Genomic DNA, 20,705 nt, shown 5'->3' with positions numbered 1-20,705 from the left:
TTTGTGTAACTGGATATTTCTGTTCTCCATGAAACTGTCTGCATCCAGCTGAGTCCTTGGCCTAAATGAGAGCTTGTGGCAGAGAGTTCCAAAGGCTAATTGTGCTAACTCTGCTATGTCAGCCAGTGGCCTCCTTTCCTCAGCAGCACAGAGCGAGCCAGGCTCCTGAAACCTGCCACCCCCTTCCTGCCCCTGGCTGCCATTGCTCTGTCTACCTTCAGTCCTGCTTGGCTGCAGAGTGGGTCTGACAGGACGGACCCCAGGCTGGGCCGAATCCGCAGTCCTCTCATGACAGATGCGTATAGAGCCCTGGGCCGTGGGGCTGGTCCGTTGGGGGCTGGAGCTGTGGACTGGCTCTCTGCAGTTTGCAGGAAGCTCCCCGATTCCATGCAGCCTGCAAATATTACAGCGGGGCCAGGCAAGGAGGCTGCCGGGCCTGAAGGCGTCTCTGACTCCTGCCTGAGGATGGCCCCCAACAGGCAGATCAGCCCTGGGGCAAGGAAAGCGGCACCAGCCGTGCCCTGGAGCCAGCCAGTGCTGCACAAGGCCAGCTGGCAGGAGCGGGGACGCGAGGCCTTTAAAACCCCTGGGGAAGAGGCTCCAGAAATGTTTTCCCTCCTCCAGCCACAGGAGGTTTGTGCCTCTCTCCCAGCCGCGAGGAGCCCTGCCGGCTGCACACACCCCCGGCCTGTCCCCCAACAGCTGCTGGGGGCCGTGCTGCATGTGATCAGGCGGCTAGTGCATCAGCGCCCCACAGGCAGCTATGGTTTCTTGCCTAGCCCCCCGCCCACTCAACATGCTATAAAAACTGCACAACCCACCTGTGCCACAACTTTTCCTGCATATAAAAGGCAGGGCCAGCATTAGGAGGTAGCAAGCAGGGGGCCTAGGGTTGCCAGCGGGCCGTTAAAAGTCCAGTTGGCAGCGCAGCAGGGCTAAGGCAGGCTCCATGCCTGTGAGCGTTTCCCAGAAGCGGACAGCATGTCCGGCTCCTAGGTCCAGGGGCAGCCACGGGGGTCTGTGCGCTGACCCCGCCCTGAGTGCTGGTTGCGCAGCTCCCATTGGCCGGGAACACGGCCAATCAGCACTGTGGGGGCGGTGCCTGCGGGCAAGGGCAGTGCGCAGAGCCTCCTGGCTGCACCTATGCCTAGGAGCTGGACGTGCCGGCCACTTCCAGGAACCGTGGGGAACCAGGGCAGGCAGGGAGCCTGCCTCAGCTCCACTGTGTCGCCCACCAGGAACTGCCTGAAGTAAGTACTGCCTAGCTGGGGCCCGCACCCCGAACACCCACATCCCAACCCCAGCTATGATCCAGCACCCAAACCTCCTGAGCCCCCTCCTCCACTCCAAACCCCTCCTCCCTGGCCCCACCCCAGGGCCCACACTCCCAGCCGGAGCCCTCGCCCCCTGCCCCAGCCCAGTGAAAGTGAGGGGGGGGAAGAGTTAGTGACGGGGGGCCTTGGGGGCGGGGCGGGGCAGGGGTGTTCGGTTTCATTCTGGTAGAAAGTCGGCAGCCCTAAGGGGGCCCCGGGGCCATGCTAAGCTGCTCAGGGGCTTGGCTTCGGCTTTCTGCCCTGGGCCCCGGGGGGCTAATGCCGCCCCCCCCCGCCAGTAGGGAAACCTGGTAGGGAACCCCAGGGGGGCCTGGGGAGGATGCCCTGTGTGCTCAGCGCTGCACTGGGGGGCGGGGGGAGCTCCTACCCAGGGGGGCAGCGCTGGCTCTGGCTGCGGGGGGGGTCGCCCCCCCTCCGCCCCCCCATGACTGAGGAGTATCTGGGTTGTGAGTTCTGCCCCCTGGGGAACTACATTTCCCAGAGGCCTTGGCGACGGGGACACAGCCCCGGGACTGCATTTCCCAGAGGCCTTGGCGACGGGGACACAGCCCCGGGACTGCATTTCCCGGCGGGCTCTGCGCGGGCACGCCGCTTCCCGGCAGGCTGCGCGGCGGCGGCGGGCGGGGCGGGGCGATGGCGGCGCTGCTGGGGCCTGGCGCGGGGACCCCGGGGCCCGGGGCGCGCGACCTCTTCGCCGAGGGGCTGCTGGAATTCCTGCGCCCGGCCGCGCGCCAGCTCGACGCGCACGTGCACGCCGTCAGGTGCCTCTTGGGGGGGGGCGGCCGGGGGGCGCGGGGGCGCTGGATGAGGGGAGGTGCCTGGGGGGGGCGGGCTGGGGCCAGGGAGGGGAGAGGTGTGGGGGAGAGGAGGGAGGGAGGGGTTGGGGGGCTGGATGAGGGGAGGTGCCTGGGGCCAGGAGGGGAGAGGTACGGGGAGGAGGGAGGGGTTGGGGGGTTGGATGACGGGGGGTGCCTGGGGGGTGGGGAGGGGTTGGATGAAGGGAGGTGCCTGGGGGGGCGGGAGGCTGGATGAGGGGAGGGGAGGGGTTGGGGGGCTGGATGACGGGGGTGCCTGGGGGGTGGGGAGGGGTTGGATGAAGGGAGGTGCCTGGGGGGGCGGGAGGCTGGATGAGGGGAGGGGAGGGGTTGGGGGGCTGGATGACGGGGGTGCCTGGGGGGCGGGGAGGGGTTGGATGAAGGGAGGTGCCTGGGGGGGCAGAGGGCTGGGGCCCGGGGCGGGGGCTGAGGGTAGGCTAGCCACAGCTGGGATCTCACCCCATCAGCGGGGCTGAGCTCAGTGCCGGATGGTGTTGGGGGCCCAGGGGCTGAGCCTGGTGCTGGGGGTGTTGCCCAGGCTGGGGGTCACCCAGAGGCTCCCCAGGGATGGGTCTGTGCAGGCCTCACTGGGAGGTTGTTTCTGGCTCCCCTTTGGTGGACCGGGGCCAGGGGGGCAGCCCCCTCTCGGGAGCAGCGCTGACTGATTGCCTTTGTGCTTCCCCAGGGAGAGCCAGGTGGAGCTTCGGGAGCACATCGATAACCTGGCCACAGGTGAGGCCACAGGGCAGCACCCAGCCCGGTGCCCAGGGAACAGCAGTGGGGCTGGCTGGGCAACGGGCGTGTCCCGCTGGGTTCGGTGCCGGCTGAGCGGCCTGAAGGGGGTGCAATCCCCAAGGGGGGGTGGTTTGGCCAGAGTGGGGCACGTAGGGGAAGCAGAAACGCAGTGCGGGGTGGCACCGAACACAGGAAGCCAAGCTGAATGTCAGGGAAGGTAACTAATGGCAACAGGTGTTGGACAGGGGGCACGCTTCCCTAGGGAAGCCCCGCTGGCTGGGAGCCCCATTGCTCAAGCTGGCTGGCTGTAGCCCGGGGAAACCGATTGCAGGGCCAGTCCTGCCCTGGGCCCGGATTTGGCTTAGCAGGGCCATTCTCTGGCTGTGAAGTAGCAGGAAGGGCCTGCTGTGTTCCGTGTGGGGCTGATTCAGGTGGGGTTTGGGGACGGGGGGTTCCCACTGGCAGTTCAGTATCCCTTCCCTCAGAGCTTTGCAGGATCAACGAGGACCAGAAGGTTGCGCTCGACTTGGATCCATACGTGAAGAAGCTGCTGAATGCCCGCCGCCGAGTTGTGCTGGTCAACAATATCCTGCAGAATGCCCAGGTGGGTACGTGGGACCCTGCTGGGCTCCTCAGGTGCGAGAGAGTCTGAGAACAAACCCCCAAGCTGTTGAGGGACTCTGAACTGATCCAGCTGCCACAGGGGACGTTGGAGGGTCAGCCTGGAGTCTGCTTCAGGCACCCCCCACCCCCGGCTGATATGGAGGGGCTGAGAGTTGCACTGCCTTCTCCCAAAAGCTGCTCCAGGCTCTACCACGCGCTCGGCTGTGAGCCTGCCTGGCTGGCGCAGGATGGCATCCGCAGGCCTTGGGGACACCTCTTGGTGTGGCATCTTGACGGAGCACGAGTTACCGTCATCGCCTCCTTGGGGCCCCCCCGCAGAATTCGTTTGCTTCTCCTGCCTGAACAGCCCCACTGCTACTCTCTGAGGATTACTGAGTGGGGGGAGCATCTCCTTGTCCTTGGCCCTGCCCCAGAGCCCCGGGTACTGCACTGAGAGCTGCCTTTTGGGAATTGACCAGTACTTTCAGTCCCCCAGAGGTAGCTATTTAAAGATGGAAATGAGCAGCTCCACGTTCTGAGAGAATCCCTGGCTCCTGGTTATCAGCCTGGGTCACTAGCCCATGTGTGCTAGGAAGTATAGAGGGCGATACCCTCCAGAGCCTGCGTATAGGAAGGAATCCATTTCAAAGGGAGTAGGAGACTTCACACACTCATGCAGCTGTGGGTCTGGCCAGGGCTACAGGGGAAGAGAGGCAGCGTTTCCTTGGCTTAGGCAACTGACCAGGGGCACGCTGCTACATGAGCATTACCTCCCCCCCCATGCAGGAACGGCTGAGGAGACTCAATCATAACGTGGCCAAGGAGACTGCCCGCAGGAAGGCCATCCTGGAGGCATCAGGCGGCTACCCCCAGCAAGTGAAGCGTGGGGAGAACCTGGCTGGGCAGGCTGGTGCTTTGTGACTTCTGCCAAATGGATTCTAGAACTGGTACTATGAGTGGGGGCGGTGAGAGTATCTGGCCCTGCAGGAACTGGTCTACCATCTTACATGCAGGGCTGAAGATACTGGGGGGGACAGCATGGGAGAGATGCACAGCTGGGTGTGGGAGGGGGGAAGAGAGCTGCTCCTGCTGCTTTCAGGGAGACCTCAGCAAGCTGGGCAGGTGGCCCTTTGCTGGCACTGATGCTTTCTTTGTCATCCACTGGGGTTGGGGGAGGTAGGCAGCACCTGCAAGTGCCTCTTTCACGGTATCAGCCCAGCTGCCCCCAAGGTCCATACAGGTGGCTTGTACTAATAGGAGCACCATTCATAGAGTGGAGGGACCCCTGTACAATGTATTGCTAGTCTTGTAGGGGGTACAGTAATAAACTGCCTCGTGCTTACAAATGGTGAGTGATCTGAGGAGGGCTCCTCCGCTAGAGCTGGGTGGTCATGTCCTCTCCCGCCCGGGGGAACCGAGAGGCTGGGGGAGGGCACGGCTTTGACAGACACAGCATTCTCTAGAGCCAGGTGGCCAAACTTACTGACCCTCCAAGCTGCATACAACAATCCTGAGAAGTTCAAGAGCTGGGGCCTGCCTGCCAGGGCTCAGTGCTTCAGCCCCACTCCTCCTGAAGCCCCAAACCCCCTACCCCACCACCCCACTGCAAGGCAGAGGTCTGGAGCTCCCCCTCTAAGTCTGGTAGGTGGAGAATGGGGGAAGGCATGGGGAGCTCCACAAGCCCCATTTCAACTGTAAAAGAGTCGCGTGAACCACAGTTTGGCCACCCCTGCTCTAGAGGAAAGCAAAAGCCATGCCAAGTACAGAGTGACTCAGGACTGTCACATCCCTCTAAGCGTCTTTTCATGCTGGCTGCAGCCATGGAGATCCAGCACTAGCTGGGCAGGCTGCTTTCCCAAAGCCCGCAGTGGTGAAATGCGGCTCTTGAGTGGATGGATGGACCAGTTTCAGCTCCTCCAAGATCTGGAATGCCCCCCTTTACACAAGCCTCCGACTGGGGAGGGGAGAAGGTTGTTTGCCCACACACAAATTAGAGCGGAGAGGTGCTTAAAAGGAGGAACCATTTTAACATAACCTATAAAAACCAAGACAGAATACAAAGGACTGTTCACGTCGTTCAACAGGGCAGGTAGTTGAGGACCTGGACGAGATTCTTCAGGTGCTTCGGCCAGCAGGATGCTTTACAGGTGAGGGTCAAACTACAAGAGCCAAGAATGCAGGTGATGCAGGAGCTTGTGCCAGCCTTTGCAGAGTGCTCAGGTGCAGAAAGGAGTCTTGCTCTGCCCCTGCCCGAGAGGTGCAAGATCTCACTAATGTAAGAGAGCAGCAGCTGGCTGTCTCCAGTGAGTTACAGCCGCGGAGATAAGCTTCTATCACCTCTTTCCCATATGATTACCCAATTCCCAGGGAGCTGGCCTGATCACATTAACTGTGGCTCACTAGCCAAGCAGAGAGAAGTGCCTGATCGTCCTGCATCACAGCCAGTTTAAGCTTAGGGACTTCCCTACAGTGTTAGACTCAAATACTGCAGGTAAGCCACCTGAGCTGGCTTAGATATGTGCAAGCAGCACCAAGTTGGACTGTTAGTTTCCACTTATGGTCTCAGGTATTTTAGAAGGGGGATGGGGATGGTGCAGCCCCAGACACTGGAACCAGGCTGAGACCCTTGAGTTCCAGGTGGAAGTGCCCCCCAAATACATCTGTGTGGGCAGCCTCAGACTGACACCACCTGGCTGTCTTTACCTGGGCAGGTCACTCCTGAGTCTCCATGCTCTCCTCCTCCTCTCCTGCAGCTGTTTCTTCTTGATTCTCCTCTTCCTCCTCCCCTTCCTTCTTCTCCGGAGGCTTCTCATAAGCCTTCTCTGAAGGGGTGACTATCACCCCATCCCAAGTGGACATTTCAGAGGCCAGGTCTGCAAAGCAAACAGAAGAAGTCATGTCAGCAGGCAGCGCAGGGGCGTGCCAGCGTAAGATCGCCAATACCCTAACCCCAGAGCATTCCTCAGAATAGTCCAGTAACAAAGAGGGGGACCAGTTGCAGTAACCCAGAGCCCCCTGCCATTTCTCCTCCCGCTGCAGCTGTTACAGGAAGCTGAGAGCAGACCCCTAGTGACTTACACTTACCAAGTGGCATCAGCAAGCCCCTTACATTTGCCCCCTTCTTTCCTCAAGGGTAAGCTGTCAGGTTTCAAGGCAAGAGGCTGCTCCCAAGGTCTAGCAACAGCCTCCACCATGCAGGGACCAGGCATATACTTGTCAGGTCACTGGCTGGGTTTGCCTGCATGCTTGATTTGCAGAGTCTGACCAAGTCAAGCCATATGGGATTGGTCTCTTCTGCCATACGCTCAGGTAAGCCCCCACCCCCACCAGCATTTCCTTAAGTCTTCAGCCTTCCACATCCTCCCTGCGGCGTCTCCAAATAAAGCCCCAGCACTTCCTGGCCATGCTGACCAGCAGTCACAAGCCACCAAGCCCCTACTTACAGCTGGCATCCCCCTCTTGTCCAAGAATCTTCCTGTAACCTCCATGCGAGAGGATTCGGACGAGCGTCTGTGCCGTGTAACACACCATGTCCTATGACAGGGGAGTAGAGAATGAGTCCCCCCACATTGGGGAGTTGAGCCTTTCTGACTAGCTCTCTTGCTGGTGTTGTATATCAGATACATCATCCAGGCATTAGAGCATTTGGCTCAGCCCATGAGATGGCCTGCGTTACAGGCTCCTGGGAAAGAGGCAGTAGCTTTCCAGTAGTGCATCACGCACTCTCAGCGTGGCCTTGTTTTAGCCATAGGAGCCTTATCTTTCTGCCCCATGCAGAGGGAACATGCTGTAGCAGCTCAGCTGGGGTAACCTACTTGAATGCATCCGATGAAGTGAGCTGTAGCTTATGCTCAAATAAATTTGTCTCTAAGGTGCCACAAGTCTTTTTCTTTTTGCGAGTACAGACCAACGTGGCTGCTACTCTGAAGCCAACTTGACAGCGGCAGCGCTGTGTGTGTGTACACGTACAGGGCTATGGCTTGGCTGTCCTCTCCCCAGGACGGGGCGATATGAAGACTTTTGTTTGCTCTTCCCTCTTACAGTTTAATTTGAATTAAGACTTTGACTCTGCTGGTCTTTGATTTTACTCAGCGAGGCATGCTCCTGCCTACGAACTGCGTCCCACCACCAAGACTGGTGGAAGTGGCAGCTTCCCGGACTACTGCCTCAGGGGTCCTAAACCCTCTTTCACGCTGCACCTAGGGTCACACCACCCTCCTGATCTAACCCCAGTGACAGGAAGGGTTGAGCCCCAGGCTGGAAGCCCATAGGTGGCAGCTGAACTAGCCTGAGGGGATAAACGCAGCCAGAAAACCCACTAGCGCACTAGCTTCAGGTCTCTTGGAGATTTGCCCCTTTACAGAAGGCTATGGGGCCAGGATATTCCCACAACCCCAGCCTCAGGGAGGCTGCATGCACAAAGATTAGTTCACCTGTTGTTCGAGGGTCATGACTGTATGGACTCTGAAGTTTCCACTCTCGCAGGGATCGGTGATCCCAACAGATCCAGGGAGGAACAGCCCAGCTGCCAGGATCTGAAGGCAGCGCCTGTAGGGCAGTCAGGTGTTTAGCAACTCAGTTCTACACATTAGACACTAATCCCCAGCATATTTGCCACAATTGTCTCGCTGAGCCATGGCGTGAGTAGCCAGAGTGGCATGGAATAAGTTTAGCACTAGGCTCTAAGGAAAGTGGTCCACGGTAACACACTCCTAACATGGCATAAGTGTGTGTGTGGCAGCAACTCAAGGTGTTCTCAACAGGCCGTGAGTTTGCTTTGTCACCATATTTGAAAGGATTTAGACCTGAGAGCTCAAGGTAAGAAGTCCTGTGTTGATGGTACTGGCCAATGCCGCAACTGGATACACACAGCAGCAAACTGCTCGTTTCAGGAGGTTCTGAAGAAGTGACAAGGGTGTTCCCGCAGCATGAAACAGTCTGGAGAAACCAGAGCCCAAAGCACCAGCAGCAGAGGCGAGATTTCCAAGCTGACATTCACTTTATCTGCGGCACACATACCTGTATGCGACGTTGAGAGCCAAGGGCTGCCTGGTAGGGTTGTTCATCACAGCATAGTGTCCCTGAAGGTAAAGGAAGGAAGTTGTTAGACACAAGGGAGTGTTTATGAAAGATCAGTTTTAAAGCTCCTGTTCCTGCAGGAAGCAACAAAATCTGTGGGACTTGACTACTTGAGCTGCCGCTGGGATTCAGGGGCTGAGGCTGCAGACCCACCATATCCCTCCGAACGTTGGCCAGGGAAGTCACAGTAGCAGAGCAGATCAGGGTGAAAGTGTCTGTATGGAAACTGTGCCTTTTAGATCAAAGCCCCCTTCCACTCACATACCAGAAGGTCGAGGATCCATGGAGTGAGGGGTTCGAAGCCAGGGAATCGGATTCTCAAGTCCTTCAGCAATCGGATTAAGACTTTCACCCTGGAAGACAATGTTTTAAAGGACAATGCTCAGAGGGTTTCACAGGGCTCAGACCTCTTGCTGGCTGCCAAGGCCTGTCTAGAATATTCGGGATGGGGCTGCTTTCGGGGCCTGGGCCCACACACTGCACCTCTGCCCGGCATCAGCTCTGGAAGAACCCAAAGCTTTTCCTCTACCAGTTACTCTGCTAGCTAACACTTCGTTAGAAAGGGTTGGCTATGCAGGAGCAGGGGAGGCAAATGCCCCTGCGCGTGCAGGTATGGGGTGGTGGCCTGGGTGGATCCAAGTGAAGGCAGACTGCTATGTCCCTGCAGTATTAGAGCTGGGCTTGATCTCCGGTGTTATATCCCTGTCTGGCTAGACAGGGCTCCGGCACATCGCTACCTCAAGGAGTATGGGACTGGTGATGAAAGCCCCTTCCCCAAAGGGGAAACTGCCTGTTCACTGCAAACAGAGAAGGCTAGGTCAGTAAGGCCTCCCAGCTGCAAAGAAACGTACGTGGACTGAGAAGCGTTCTCTTCAAACCAGCGAGCGTGTCGGATGGCAGCCAGAGCACTCTGCAGCACTTTGATATCCACTGGAAGAGGAGAGACAGGCAGAGTTTGATTCAGAACATTTGAGGAGAGTCAGCCCACAGTAAAGCAAGCTCCTCCCCTTGCTCCTGTAAACATGCTCTGGATTGTCACTGCTGTGGGGCACAGAATCAAGCAAGCTGTAACCCCCCCGCAAAAAAAATCCTCCAGCAGGTCTCTGGGTAAACAGGGTGGTTCTGCAGTGGACAAATAGAAGCTCCCCATCCCTTCACACTAACTAAGCAGCCAAATAAGTTCTGAGAGGTTTCCTTACAGTGGAGCTCTGGGTCCAGCTTGCGAAGGTTGGGGGGCACGGTGGTAATGAGGATCTTCACCGTGGCATCAGCAGAGCTAATCTCAAAGCCAGTCTCGTTGGTTAACATGGTCAGGACTGAGGGAGAAAGAGAGCAAGACAGTTACTCAGAAGGGGTCGTGAGACCCCACACAGCTGAGCCCAAGACACAGAGGGCAAATAGAAGCATGGAGGCTGGTCTCAGCCTCGACATTACACTGGATTTCTCTTAGCTGTCTCAGCTTTGCACTGGTTTGTGCATGAAGGAGCCCCAGCCACAGGGAGCGTCTCCCTATTTATCAGAGGGCATCAGTGTCATTGCTTATCCTGCTCACCTGCGTCCCCTTCATGCTGCAAGTTAAGTTACTGACCTTCAGTAGGATCCTGTGCTCTCAGGCTTTCCACCACTTTGTTTCCCAAGGCAGCAACAGCTTCCACTAGAGAGAGAAATGGAATACAGAGTCACGTTCATTCTGGCCACCACTCCCAATCAGCCGCAGAGGAGAAGCCAATACTTACATGTGGGCAAGATTTTCAGGATCACTACCAGATCAGCCACATTGTGCCCCGTTGTCATGGTGCCCTTCTTGTAGGACCCCACTTGGCGGACTTCTTCGATTTGCTGGTTTGTGGGAGCAAACCAAGAGTTAATAACAACTCCTCTACTTGCTTGGTCCCCTTATGCACCCCACCCTCCAGAGGTGAGATGGACTCTTTAATCAGACAGAAGAAAACCAGTTTAATATCAGTTATGCCTCTAATATTCTGATCTTGTACTGAAGCAGGAGCAACTCAATCAGAACATGACAGTCTCCTTGATCTGCCGGCTCATCTTGCTGGATACATTCTCCAAACAAACTCGTCTGACTCACCACTTCGAAAGTTCCTGGTGCTACAATCAGGTTGTCGATCACGTTGTTTATTTTAGTCACCAGAGAAAGAATGGAAGCCTGAAAAGGAATCAGAGAAAGTGGTTGTGGCAGCAACAGACTGGAATCTGGAAACACCAAGCTAAATACACAAGCTTTGGAAGGATACGACTTAGACAACCCCAGTACAAGGGATGTAACAGACAGGTTAGTTCAAGTATGTTTAGAAGCCACTTTCCAAATAATGTTGCATTTTCCCTCACCATCATCCTACTGCAGACTACAATACCCACCCCGGGAGATGCATCTCCCAGGTTGGGGTTAGAGGAAACAGGCTAGGGAGCTAGCCCTCCCTTTATATGAGGATCATTTCTTGTACTCATTACAACAGTAACAAAGTCAATGCTCTACTAAAAGCAACCTGGCAACACCTTGAACTCTGACATGTTTCCAATGGCAAGCACCCAGCATGCATGTTTTATTAACCTGTTCAGCAGAATTGGGAGCCAGATCCTGGTTTCTCTTCAGCAAGGCTTCACTGAACGCCGTCTCGTCTGGGGCAGGTTTCACACGAGGGAAGGCCATTTCACACTGAAACGGAAGTAAACAGACATCAGACTGGTGTCGTGCCAATGAGACAAGGTCTTCAGAGTGTCTCATTTACCAACAAGAAAATACGATTATTCCATTTAACTCCACTGTTTACATCCATTAGTCACTTCAAAGTGTTTCCTTCTGCTAATGGCTGTTACACTGTAGCAGCCAAGTTGGGCATTTCATTTTCAGTGGAGCACGGAAACCTTCAGTCCTGCCTACATGTCTTCACTGGGGCTCAAACAACAGAACCACTAGAACTGGTGCACGAACACCACAAAGCATGTGTTCTACATAGAGCTGCTTGGGAACCAAAAGCTATGAAAAGAGAGTTGAGAGAGGCTGGATTAAAAAAATTCTGAAGGATCCATCCTGAAAAGCCTTATTAAAAGGAGGCAAAAAAGGAAACTGCATCAGCTGCTGTACCTGAGCTCCGAACAAGGGTACCTGTTTACATATATCCAAACCTTGTAACTGTTGTGACAGGGTGTACAGCCCAACCTTTGAAGGCAAGGAAACCATTAATCCCTTCTCCTTGGCAAGGACCCCACCTGTGTATCTTTACTGCAGAGGCATTCAAGAGAGGATAGAAACAGCTGTAAGGAAGAGGAAACCTCCCCAATAAAAGGGATGGAGGCAGATGAAGCAGTCCTGTTAATCCTGAGAAGGGCCAAGACTGGGAAGGAGTCTGGAGGATACACTGATTTCTTCTGGGAACTTGGCCAAGGTAACTCATGCTTTGTTTGGACTACAGGCAGCAGAGTTGGGAAAAGATATTTTCTCCCCTGTTTGGATCTTAACTGGTGGGCCGTATGTCATGATAAGAACCAGCCCTCCCCAGTCTGTTTATCCTTCACCTTGTGTCTCCACTGCCATTTGCCACACCCTGACAGACACACTTGCCACTTATGGTCCCTTTGATTACTTCAGAATTAGCCAAAAATCGAACAGCAGTTCTGGCTTTCAGCAAACTCCGTCTCATATTGGACTACTAGCAGTTAAGCTATTAGATGCCACAGCCTGCATGGTTTGTACTGGGAACTTTATGGGTGTGTCTTCACAGCAGTTTGCTCAAGTTGCCCCTAACTTGATTCTTGTCCACACACAGGAGTGTCCAGCTCAAATTATGTGGTGTGGTTTCAGCTCCCAGCTAGCCCATGAATGGTTAAGTGCAGTGGGGATAATACAGCTCAAATTATAAAACAACTCATCAGCAGCTAATCCAATCACTCTGGGTAACTGAATGTTTTGAAGTGTGGCTGCTCTCAGTCTCACTAGGGCTATTAAGGTAGACTAGCCCAAGTGCAGTTAACTCAAGTGGGCTAACTATGCTGTGAAGACACACCTTAAATCAAGTTTATTTTTAAACCAAGAATATAATTGCAATACAACATTCCTACACCTGGTTTATACAGCCAATACCATGGACTGCCTTAAACCAAGCCAGGTTACTCACCACATAGAAGTCAAAGGGGATGTGTGGCACAAAGGGCCTGAACCTAAAAAAAGAAAAAGCCAAAGATGAGTTCTTATGACAACGTTAACCACTCACTGCTAGGTGATAATGGGGCAGACACCATACACCAGGCTGAATCACTAGTCCATCAAATCCTGCACCCCGGTTGGGAGGGTGTTCTAAACAAAAGTAAACCCTTCTTCCCAGCCTCTCATGGGAGGACTTCTTACCCTGTTGGACAAGCTGAAATTCCTTTTTACCTGGGAGACAGGAGGTTGAACACAGTTTAATACATTGGTTTAGACTCTTGCCATAGCAGAGAATGGGGCCATCCAAGATTCACCAGCAACTATGCAGCAGTATTACTAGAGAACACTGTTTGAACCGAGGGGTTGCCAATCAAGTGTTTAGCAGTTTAGAAGGCATCCCACCTAAGCAAAGCTCTTAATAAGCTTTAGGACAGCTCTAGCCTGTGCAGTATGTACTTAGAGGTCTCATCCACACACAGGATCATAGTGTCAGGAAGATTAGGGGGTTTTGCTTCATAGCGTATGGACAAAGCTCCTCTTTCCCTCTACCTCCTACTGGTTTGCAACAAGTTGGCGGTCGGCCACCAATCCAGAAGTGGCTGGGTAGTTTGCCTGTACAGCATGAAGAGCCAGCAGGCCCAAGGGCGAGGACCCGCCACACCTCCCCGCTGGAGGGGGACACCAGATTTCTGGACGCCGATGCTCACAGCTGCCAACCCAGCCCCCCGCCATCCCCGGAGCTGGTTCCAAGAGCCCCCCCTTCACACAGAGAGCGGCACTTACCCGCTGCCAGGGCCGCCCCTGGAGCCAAAACGCCCGCCACGGCCACGGCCTCGATCACCCCTGGGGAAAGATGACAGCCCCACGTCAGCAGGGCGAGGGGCCCGCAGACCCCGCCCCAGGGGGGCAGCCCCGCTTTGGGAGAGGAACTGCCCCCCCCACCCACTCCATGGGGGCAACTCCCCCACTGGTCCTACCCATAAACTCCCCATGGGGGCAACCCCTGGATCCAGCCCCCTCCCCCCAGCAACCCTTTCCCCCCACTAAGCATCTCCCTCAGGCAGCCCCAGGATCCAGGCCCCCCACCCCGAGCATCTCCCTCAGGATCCAGCCCCCTGCCGCTCCCTTCCCCCAAGGATCCAGCCCCCTCCCCCCAGCAACCCCCTCCCCACCCGGGTTCAGCCCGCTCCTCCCCCCCGAGCATCTCCCTCAGGATCCAGCCCCCTCCACGAGCATCTCCCTGAGGCATCCCCAGGATCCAGCCCCCTCCCCCCAGCAACCCCCCTCCCCACCCGGGTTCAGCCCGAGCATCTCCCTCAGGATCCAGCCCCCCCCCCCGCTCCCTTCCCCCCAGGATCCAGCCCCCCCCCCCCCGAGCATCTCCCTCAGGATCCAGCCCCCCCCCCCCCGAGCATCTCCCTCAGGATCCAGCCCCCCCCCCCGAGCATCTCCCTGAGGCATCCCCAGGATCCAGCCCCCTCCCCCCAGCAACCCCCCTCCCCACCCGGGTTCAGCCCGAGCATCTCCCTCAGGATCCAGCCCCCTGCCGCTCCCTTCCCCCAAGGATCCAGCCCCCCCCCGAGCATCTCCCTCAGGATCCAGCCCCCCCTCTCCGGGGCCCCCCGCCCATGGGCTGCAGCCGGCGGGATCCCTCCGCCGGGGCTTGGGGGGACCCGAGCCTGGCCGCCCCTCACCTCATGGCGCCCGCTGAACCCGAACAATGGAAGCCGCCGCTGTGGAGAGGAGACGCCGCCGGCCTGCCCTGCGCACCCTCCAACAAGCCGCCCGGCTATTGGCTGCGCGCCGCTTCCCGCGCGACCTGCCCGGAGGCCCCCCCCTCCGATTCCGGCGTTGCCATTGGTCTTCTCACCCATCCGTCGTGACGCGCCGAGAGTCGTCAGAGGATTGGCCAATCACAGGCCGGCCCGGGGCGGGACCAAGACGGGGCCGTTGGAGCGCCGAACGGGTTGTGGTCTCTGCGCGTGCCCCGAATGGCCTCGCTCTGCAGGGACGGGTAATGACCGCTAGGCGGGGGTGTGCAAAATAACGGGTGGTGGGAGGCACACAGGGCGCCGAGTGCGCGTGCGTGGATGTCAGGCGCTGGGACGCATAGCTACATGTAAAAGTTTGAGGGAAGAGTCGATTGCGCAGCAGAGTGGCGCAGCGGAAGCGTGCTGGGCCCATAACCCAGAGGTCGATGGATCGAAACCATCCTCTGCTAGCTGGTTTTTTTTTTTTAGGGCAGGGCAGTAAGGGGGCCCTATTTTACTCCCGGGGCGTTTTCTTGTGACGTCACCACCATGCAGGCCTTTGGCTGTGACATCATCGCCTTGAAGGTGTTCAGGTGCAACATCATTGCCAGTGTAACAGAGCTGCGGTGTTTGGATGTGATGTCATTGCACTGGTGTTTGGGTGTGACATCACTGTTCGGGTGTGACATCACTGCCCCGGTGTCACCGTGCAACGGCATCTGGGTGTGACATCATTGTTCGGGTGTGATATCACTGTGTCGGTGTCGCCGTGCGACGGCGTCTGGGTGTGACATCATTGTTCGGGTGTGACATCACTGCCCCGGTGTTGCCATGCGACGGCGTCTGGGTGTGACACCATTGTTCGGGTGTGACATCACTGTGTCGGTGTCGCCGTGCGATGGCGTCTGGGTGTGACATCATTGTTCGGGTGTGACATCACTGTGTCGGTGTCGCGGTGTGACGGTGTCTGGGTGTGACATCACTGTTCGGGTGTGACATCATTGCGTCGGTGTCACCTTGCGACGGCATCTGGGTGTGACATCATTGTTCGGGTGTGACATCACTGTGTCGGTGTCACCGTGCGACAGCGTCTGGGTGCGACGTGGTGGTTCCTGCGGTTCCCGCAAGTGATTTCACCGCAACTTGGAGCCCGCTGGAGCTGCTAAACAGGCCATGAAGTGACCCACTGCCACGGTGCCTGGGCTAAGGAGGGAGGGAGGTCAGCAGGACCTGCACTCCATACCAGACAGGGGGCAGCGCCTCCATTCCCCCTCACGGAGATCTTGGACCCTGGAATACCAACTCGTGCAATTTTACCACCACAGTTGGTGTTTTTTTTTTCTTAAAGCTCCAGCTCCTGGAGTCAGGTGATGGCACCAAGCATCTCAGCTTCCTTTTAAAAGTAGTAAAACAAGCTTCTAGACCTTGTTGCTGAGGAGAAAAGCTGGAAAACACAGCCCAGAAGGCTCAGAACCCAAAAGGCAAATAACACAAACCCAGTTTAATTTATTGATTTAAATCTCATGGGTTTTGGAAGCCTTGACTCATGATTTGTGAACACCTAGGGGTTGGAGAAGCTTCAGGCAGGGCCAGGGCAAGGATCCTGGTTATTTATTATTTATTTATTGGCTGGTATCATGCTGGTGCCTTGGAGCTCCGGCCGCGGACCATGTGCCTATGGTGGCAGGTGCTGCGCTTTCTGTACATTTTGAATTGACAGCTAAACAAGTAGGAGAATACAAATCTGCTTTGGATGGAGACAGAGCCCCTGATGAGAAAGTGAGGGCAGGAGATTAGGGGGCAATCAGATACTTGTAGCATGGAGTGGGTCCCAGATAAAACCGGGGCCCCATTGGGCTGTGTGTTGTACGACCATCAAAGAGAAACAGTCCCTGCCCCAAAGAATCTGCAAGTTAAACAGACAAGACAGACGCTTGGGCTGGGCCGGCAGCCTCTTTCCTACCCTGTGAGAATGTTGGAAATACTGAAAAATGTTCCCCTCCCAAACTGGGGCAAAAAAGTCAAAATCTTGACATTTTTCACCAACCAAAACAAATCTGAAAAAAGCCCATTCTGTTCCGGTCACTGGCGATGCGTCGATTCAAGCGGCGTAAACATCCAAACAAGACGTCGTTGCAGATCAAACGGCTCTGAAACGTTTTGTTTCAGAAAGATCGGAATAGGACATGTTGACCCTTCCAGTGCTTTTCCCCCCCACACGAACGTGTTGAGCTGGGAGATCCCTCTCAGCCGGCCCTGTTCTGTCAACGGGTTCGGGTCTCATGAATTGGCCTTTTCTGGCAAAAAAAAGTTTGTCTAAAACTTCCCAACTGGCTGGGATCCCGCCCGCGTAAGCTCTGTGTGTCTGGGGCCGACAGACCTCTGGGTGGCGCTGGGACACCACAGAACATCTGCTCAGTCCAGCCTGTGGATGCCCCTTTGCTCCAGCTCCTGGCATCCGAAGTGCCAGCAGCTGGGCATTGAAAATGGCCACGTTGGGGGCTTCTTCCCTGGGCATCTCCGTGGGGACAAGTGGGACTTGGGAGCATGGGGGAGCGTGGTAACTGTGCCGGAGTTAGAGAGGAGCCACGTAGACGCAGCACTGGGGAGAGGTAAATCGGGGTGGGGGGAGTGAAGTGCATTGTGTCACCCAACAGCCGCCCCCCCCGGCTGGCAGGGAACGACATTCCCATGCTGCACCCAGGAGCGCGCCTCCGGGAGGGGCCAAGGGGGCTAGGCTTGTGGAGAGCCGACGCCAGTTGGACAGGGGGGCACCGGGCTGGGCATCTTCGTTCCCCCCCACCCCACCCCTTTTAATCAGGAGGAGAATCTGCTCCCAGCTGTCCCGGGCTCCTGGCCACTGACCTGGGTCCCAGGCTGGCTGTCGGCAGGACCAGCTGGCAGCCGAGCCTCTGATGCCTGCCCCAGTGCCTCAAACTCTCCCCTTCTCCCGGGAATGGCTCCTGCCTGAGCCCATCTCCCCTGTCTCCGGGACCGAGGCGGGTTGGATGGGGTAAAATCGGACAAATTCCCTGCTCAGTAACCGGCTCCCTGGAGCCGTCCGTCACGGGGGCAGCGCCGGCTGATCCACAAAGCCCAAATAACCAGCTGTCCCTCCCTCAGCCCCCCACCACCACCACGGAGAGTGACGTTGGAGTCGTTCATGCCCCCCCCTCCGGCGGCTAATGCTGCAGGCCCCCCCGACCCAGCCTCAGGGTCACCTCTGCAGATGTGGCTGGGTGGGGGCCACCGGGGAGGAGCGGGGGGCGGCGACGCACTCTCAGAGCCCATGGGGCTGACTTCAGAGCAAGCAGGGCCTGTGGAGGAATGGGCCACACATCCCACGGTGCACCCTAGAATAAAAGACCATGGCAACCTGACCAGGGATCTCAGAGCACTTGGGAGTCGTGACATCACTCCCAGCACCACTCCTGGAAGAAGGGTTGGTGTCGTGAGGATATTTCATTTGTAGGGAAACTGAGGCAGGGGGAGGGGAAAGGGGCTCACCCAAGATTAGTCAGTGGTAGGCACTCGGAAAAGAACCCAGGAGTCCTGTCTCCTAGTCTGTTACTCTAACTACTGGACCCCACTCCCCATAGATGGGAAGAGAAACCAGGAGTCCTGGCTCCTAACCACCCCCCGCAACCACAAGACCCCACTCTCCTCATGCAGTCGGGGTAGAACCCAGGGGTCCCGGCTCCCAACCCCCACCCCATTCTAACAAGACCCAGGTCCCCTCATGGAGACAGGTCCTGGCTCCCTCTCCACTGCTCCTTCCACTACACACACTTTCCATGCAGCATGGTGCTGCTCAGGGTGCTTTGAGTTCTCCCACTTCCCAGCAGTTTGCAGTCCCTCAGAGGGGAGGGGGCGACTTTATTAACTGTCTCCCAACATGCAGCCCCCCTCTTGAGTGCAGGGTCGAGGTTGCATTTAACAAAGAGCTGCCTTTCTCCACCTGCTTTTCCCATTCAGCCAGGAACAAATTCTCCCCAGACAATACGGACCCGGCGGTAACTAGATAAACGCCTTGGAAACGAATTTACTTCTTTGCATGGAAAGCCCATTTGCATGGCAAACGCTCCGGCTGCCCGTTGCTGTTAATAACCTGCCCTGACACAGGTTCCGGCCTCGCTGCGATGTTATTGTATCTCTGCCTCCCCCAGCCAATAATTGGCTCCATTAACTCCCTGTCCTCTAATGGGGGATTGGCTGATTACGGCCATATCCGTGCCCCCACTGAGCCTTGTGGCACATTCCCCGTGTTGCCGTAAATAAACTTCCCCAGGGGGGCTAGTCTCTGGACTGCAGTGGCAGCTAGAGATTCCAGCCAAGATCGGGACGCCTGTTGCTGCAGACACAGCCTGGACAGACTGGCTCTCGGAGACCGCGATGCCCCAGGGCAGGACGGTAAAGGCTCACCCAGCAGGGCTGTGGCAGACCAGAATTACGTCCTCTTGAGTCTCAGACCAGGGCCCCTCTGACTTTCCTGGACTCCTCTCTCTGCTACCTCCTTTTCAGCACACCTGAGGTAGGAGGTAGTGCCATGTCTGCTTCCCGGCTCTCCAGTCCAACCCCCCCCCCCCCGCCATGGGGCCCAATCCCCCTCTTCCGCGGCCTCGCTCATCACCGGGGGCACTCCTGATTTGCCCTGGGGCGAGTGAGCACCAGGCATTGAAGCAGCCCTGTGGTCTGCATGCCTTGTCTGTGTGTGTGGCCCCTGCATGTCTCTCTGGGGCAGTGCTCAGCCATGGGGGGGCAGGTCTCAGAGTCCCTGCAGGCTGCCTTTGTGCGCGGCTCCCCTCGAGGGACCCCTGCCAAAGACTGCCCTGGACTCAGTCCTGCCGGCCCCCAGTTCCCCAAAGCACTAGCCAGCTCCCCCAAATCATGAGATCGGCTCCTCGGATTCCCCTTTCTGGTGCTGGGGCTGTTAGGGCTGCCCCTCTTTCCCGTTCTCCAGCTTATTCCCTGCACTCAGAAGGGCCAGAACCACACTTGGATTTCACACGTGAGCTGAGAGTCTCCTGACTCCAGGAGCTGGAGATTTAAGAGAAAACACCAAATATCATGAGACACTCACAAGAGGTGGTGATGCTGTACGTCTGGGTGCAGTAATAGCCGAGGCGGAGAGCTGCAGTGCTCACCACTGCCCCCAGGAGGCGAAGGAGAGCTGGAACCTGGGGCCAGTGCCGGGGGGGGGAGAGACCCAGCAGGATCAGGCCCCGCTCCCCTTCCTGGCCCGGATCGGGCCCCCCCTCATTCCAGCTTCTATGGAGGGCTCTGGACGCTCTATTTTCCTCAGCCCCGCCCCCACCCACCCCCCTGGCCCTCCTCTGCTCCCTCCTCCCATTGTCCCCCCCAGCCCCTTCTCCCCACCCCCGTCCCATTGCCCCCCACCTCTGCTCCCCAGCCCCAGCCTCTGCTGCCCCCCACGGTCACCATCTCAGGCACTTCGGGATCCTTTGGCTGCTTGCTCTGTGTGAAGTTTTATAAGCAGGGGGAGCCGGGAGGGTCTCCTCGACCCCCCGCCTGAGGCCTGCCACCAACTAGGCCTCTGCTCACCCACACACTGGCCATGCCCTCGCCCGGGCCCCGAGAGCCCCAGAGCAGGCGGAGGGACGTGGGGGGCACCAGTTCTTTCCCTTTCACCCCCGGGCGGGAACGCTGCCCACGTGGGAGGAGTGGGGCAAATGGCGGGATCGAGCCACGCTCCCCGGTGCGGCTGGGAATTGCCCTTTCCCCGTGGGGCCCTCCCTCCCCCGCTCTGTCCCCCCGCCCCCCACATCTCATCCCACCCTGTCCCCGTCTCTGCCCGTTGGGATTTCCCTACACCCCCCAACTTCCCTCCCCCACCCCGCAGTGGTCAATAAGTTACAGGCAGTGTTCCCAATTTAGTCGTTTTCCAACCCGCCCCCCCCCAAGCCCTTCCAACGCCCCCTCTCATTTCAATTCCCCCATGGGCAAAACATGAAAAACCCCATCCGTCTCCGGCAGCTCTGCTCAGTCCTGGGGGCGACCAGCGGGGGGCCAGCATCCATCTCCCCCCCCCCACCGGGCTTTGGAAAAATCGTCCCCTGCACCCCTTCCCTGTCCCCTCCCTCGGGCAGGTGCTCCCTGCCTGCACTGGGGGGGGTTCTGGGCAGGAGGGGGTTAAGGAGCCGGGCTATGATAACAGCCCTTTTGTCATTGAATGAGGGGAAGGAAAAGACTGCCTGCCTGGGAG

General features: G+C 57.4%; 2 protein-coding genes across 3 annotated transcripts; one reads left to right on the top strand and one right to left on the bottom strand.

Moving 5' to 3' along the window:
* Positions 1-1,940: 1,940 nt before the first annotated feature.
* On the top strand, positions 1,941-4,833 carry SNAPIN (SNAP associated protein). Its single transcript, XM_084613975.1, has 4 exons — positions 1,941-2,095; positions 2,835-2,881; positions 3,370-3,488; positions 4,274-4,833. The coding sequence occupies exons 1-4, from the start codon at positions 1,968-1,970 to the stop codon at positions 4,406-4,408; spliced, it is 429 nt and encodes a 142-aa protein (XP_084470101.1). The 5' UTR covers positions 1,941-1,967; the 3' UTR covers positions 4,409-4,833.
* A 661-nt stretch (positions 4,834-5,494) lies between these two features.
* On the bottom strand, positions 5,495-14,560 carry ILF2 (interleukin enhancer binding factor 2). 2 transcript variants are annotated; one of them, XM_084613974.1, is made up of 15 exons: positions 14,426-14,560; positions 13,515-13,574; positions 12,703-12,745; positions 11,139-11,243; positions 10,656-10,733; positions 10,303-10,405; positions 10,155-10,220; positions 9,766-9,882; positions 9,418-9,496; positions 8,832-8,919; positions 8,507-8,568; positions 7,921-8,035; positions 6,931-7,021; positions 6,191-6,360; positions 5,495-5,733 (listed from the first exon to the last, which is right to left on the bottom strand). In XM_084613974.1, exons 1-14 carry the CDS (start codon positions 14,428-14,430, stop codon positions 6,200-6,202), a joined length of 1,173 nt encoding a protein of 390 aa, XP_084470100.1. In that variant the 5' UTR covers positions 14,431-14,560; the 3' UTR covers positions 5,495-5,733; positions 6,191-6,199. The 2 variants fall into 2 exon arrangements, with proteins under 2 accessions (XP_084470100.1, XP_084470099.1); XM_084613973.1 differs by having other exon boundaries at positions 5,495-5,646; positions 14,426-14,559.
* Positions 14,561-20,705: the final 6,145 nt, after the last annotated feature.

Source organism: Lepidochelys olivacea, assembly GCF_965140295.1.
Source record: "Lepidochelys olivacea isolate rLepOli2 genome assembly, chromosome: 24".
Lineage (NCBI taxonomy): Eukaryota > Metazoa > Chordata > Testudines > Cheloniidae > Lepidochelys > Lepidochelys olivacea.
The sequence above is the reverse complement of the archived record's forward strand: the minus strand, read 5'-3'. Positions and strand labels throughout refer to the sequence as shown.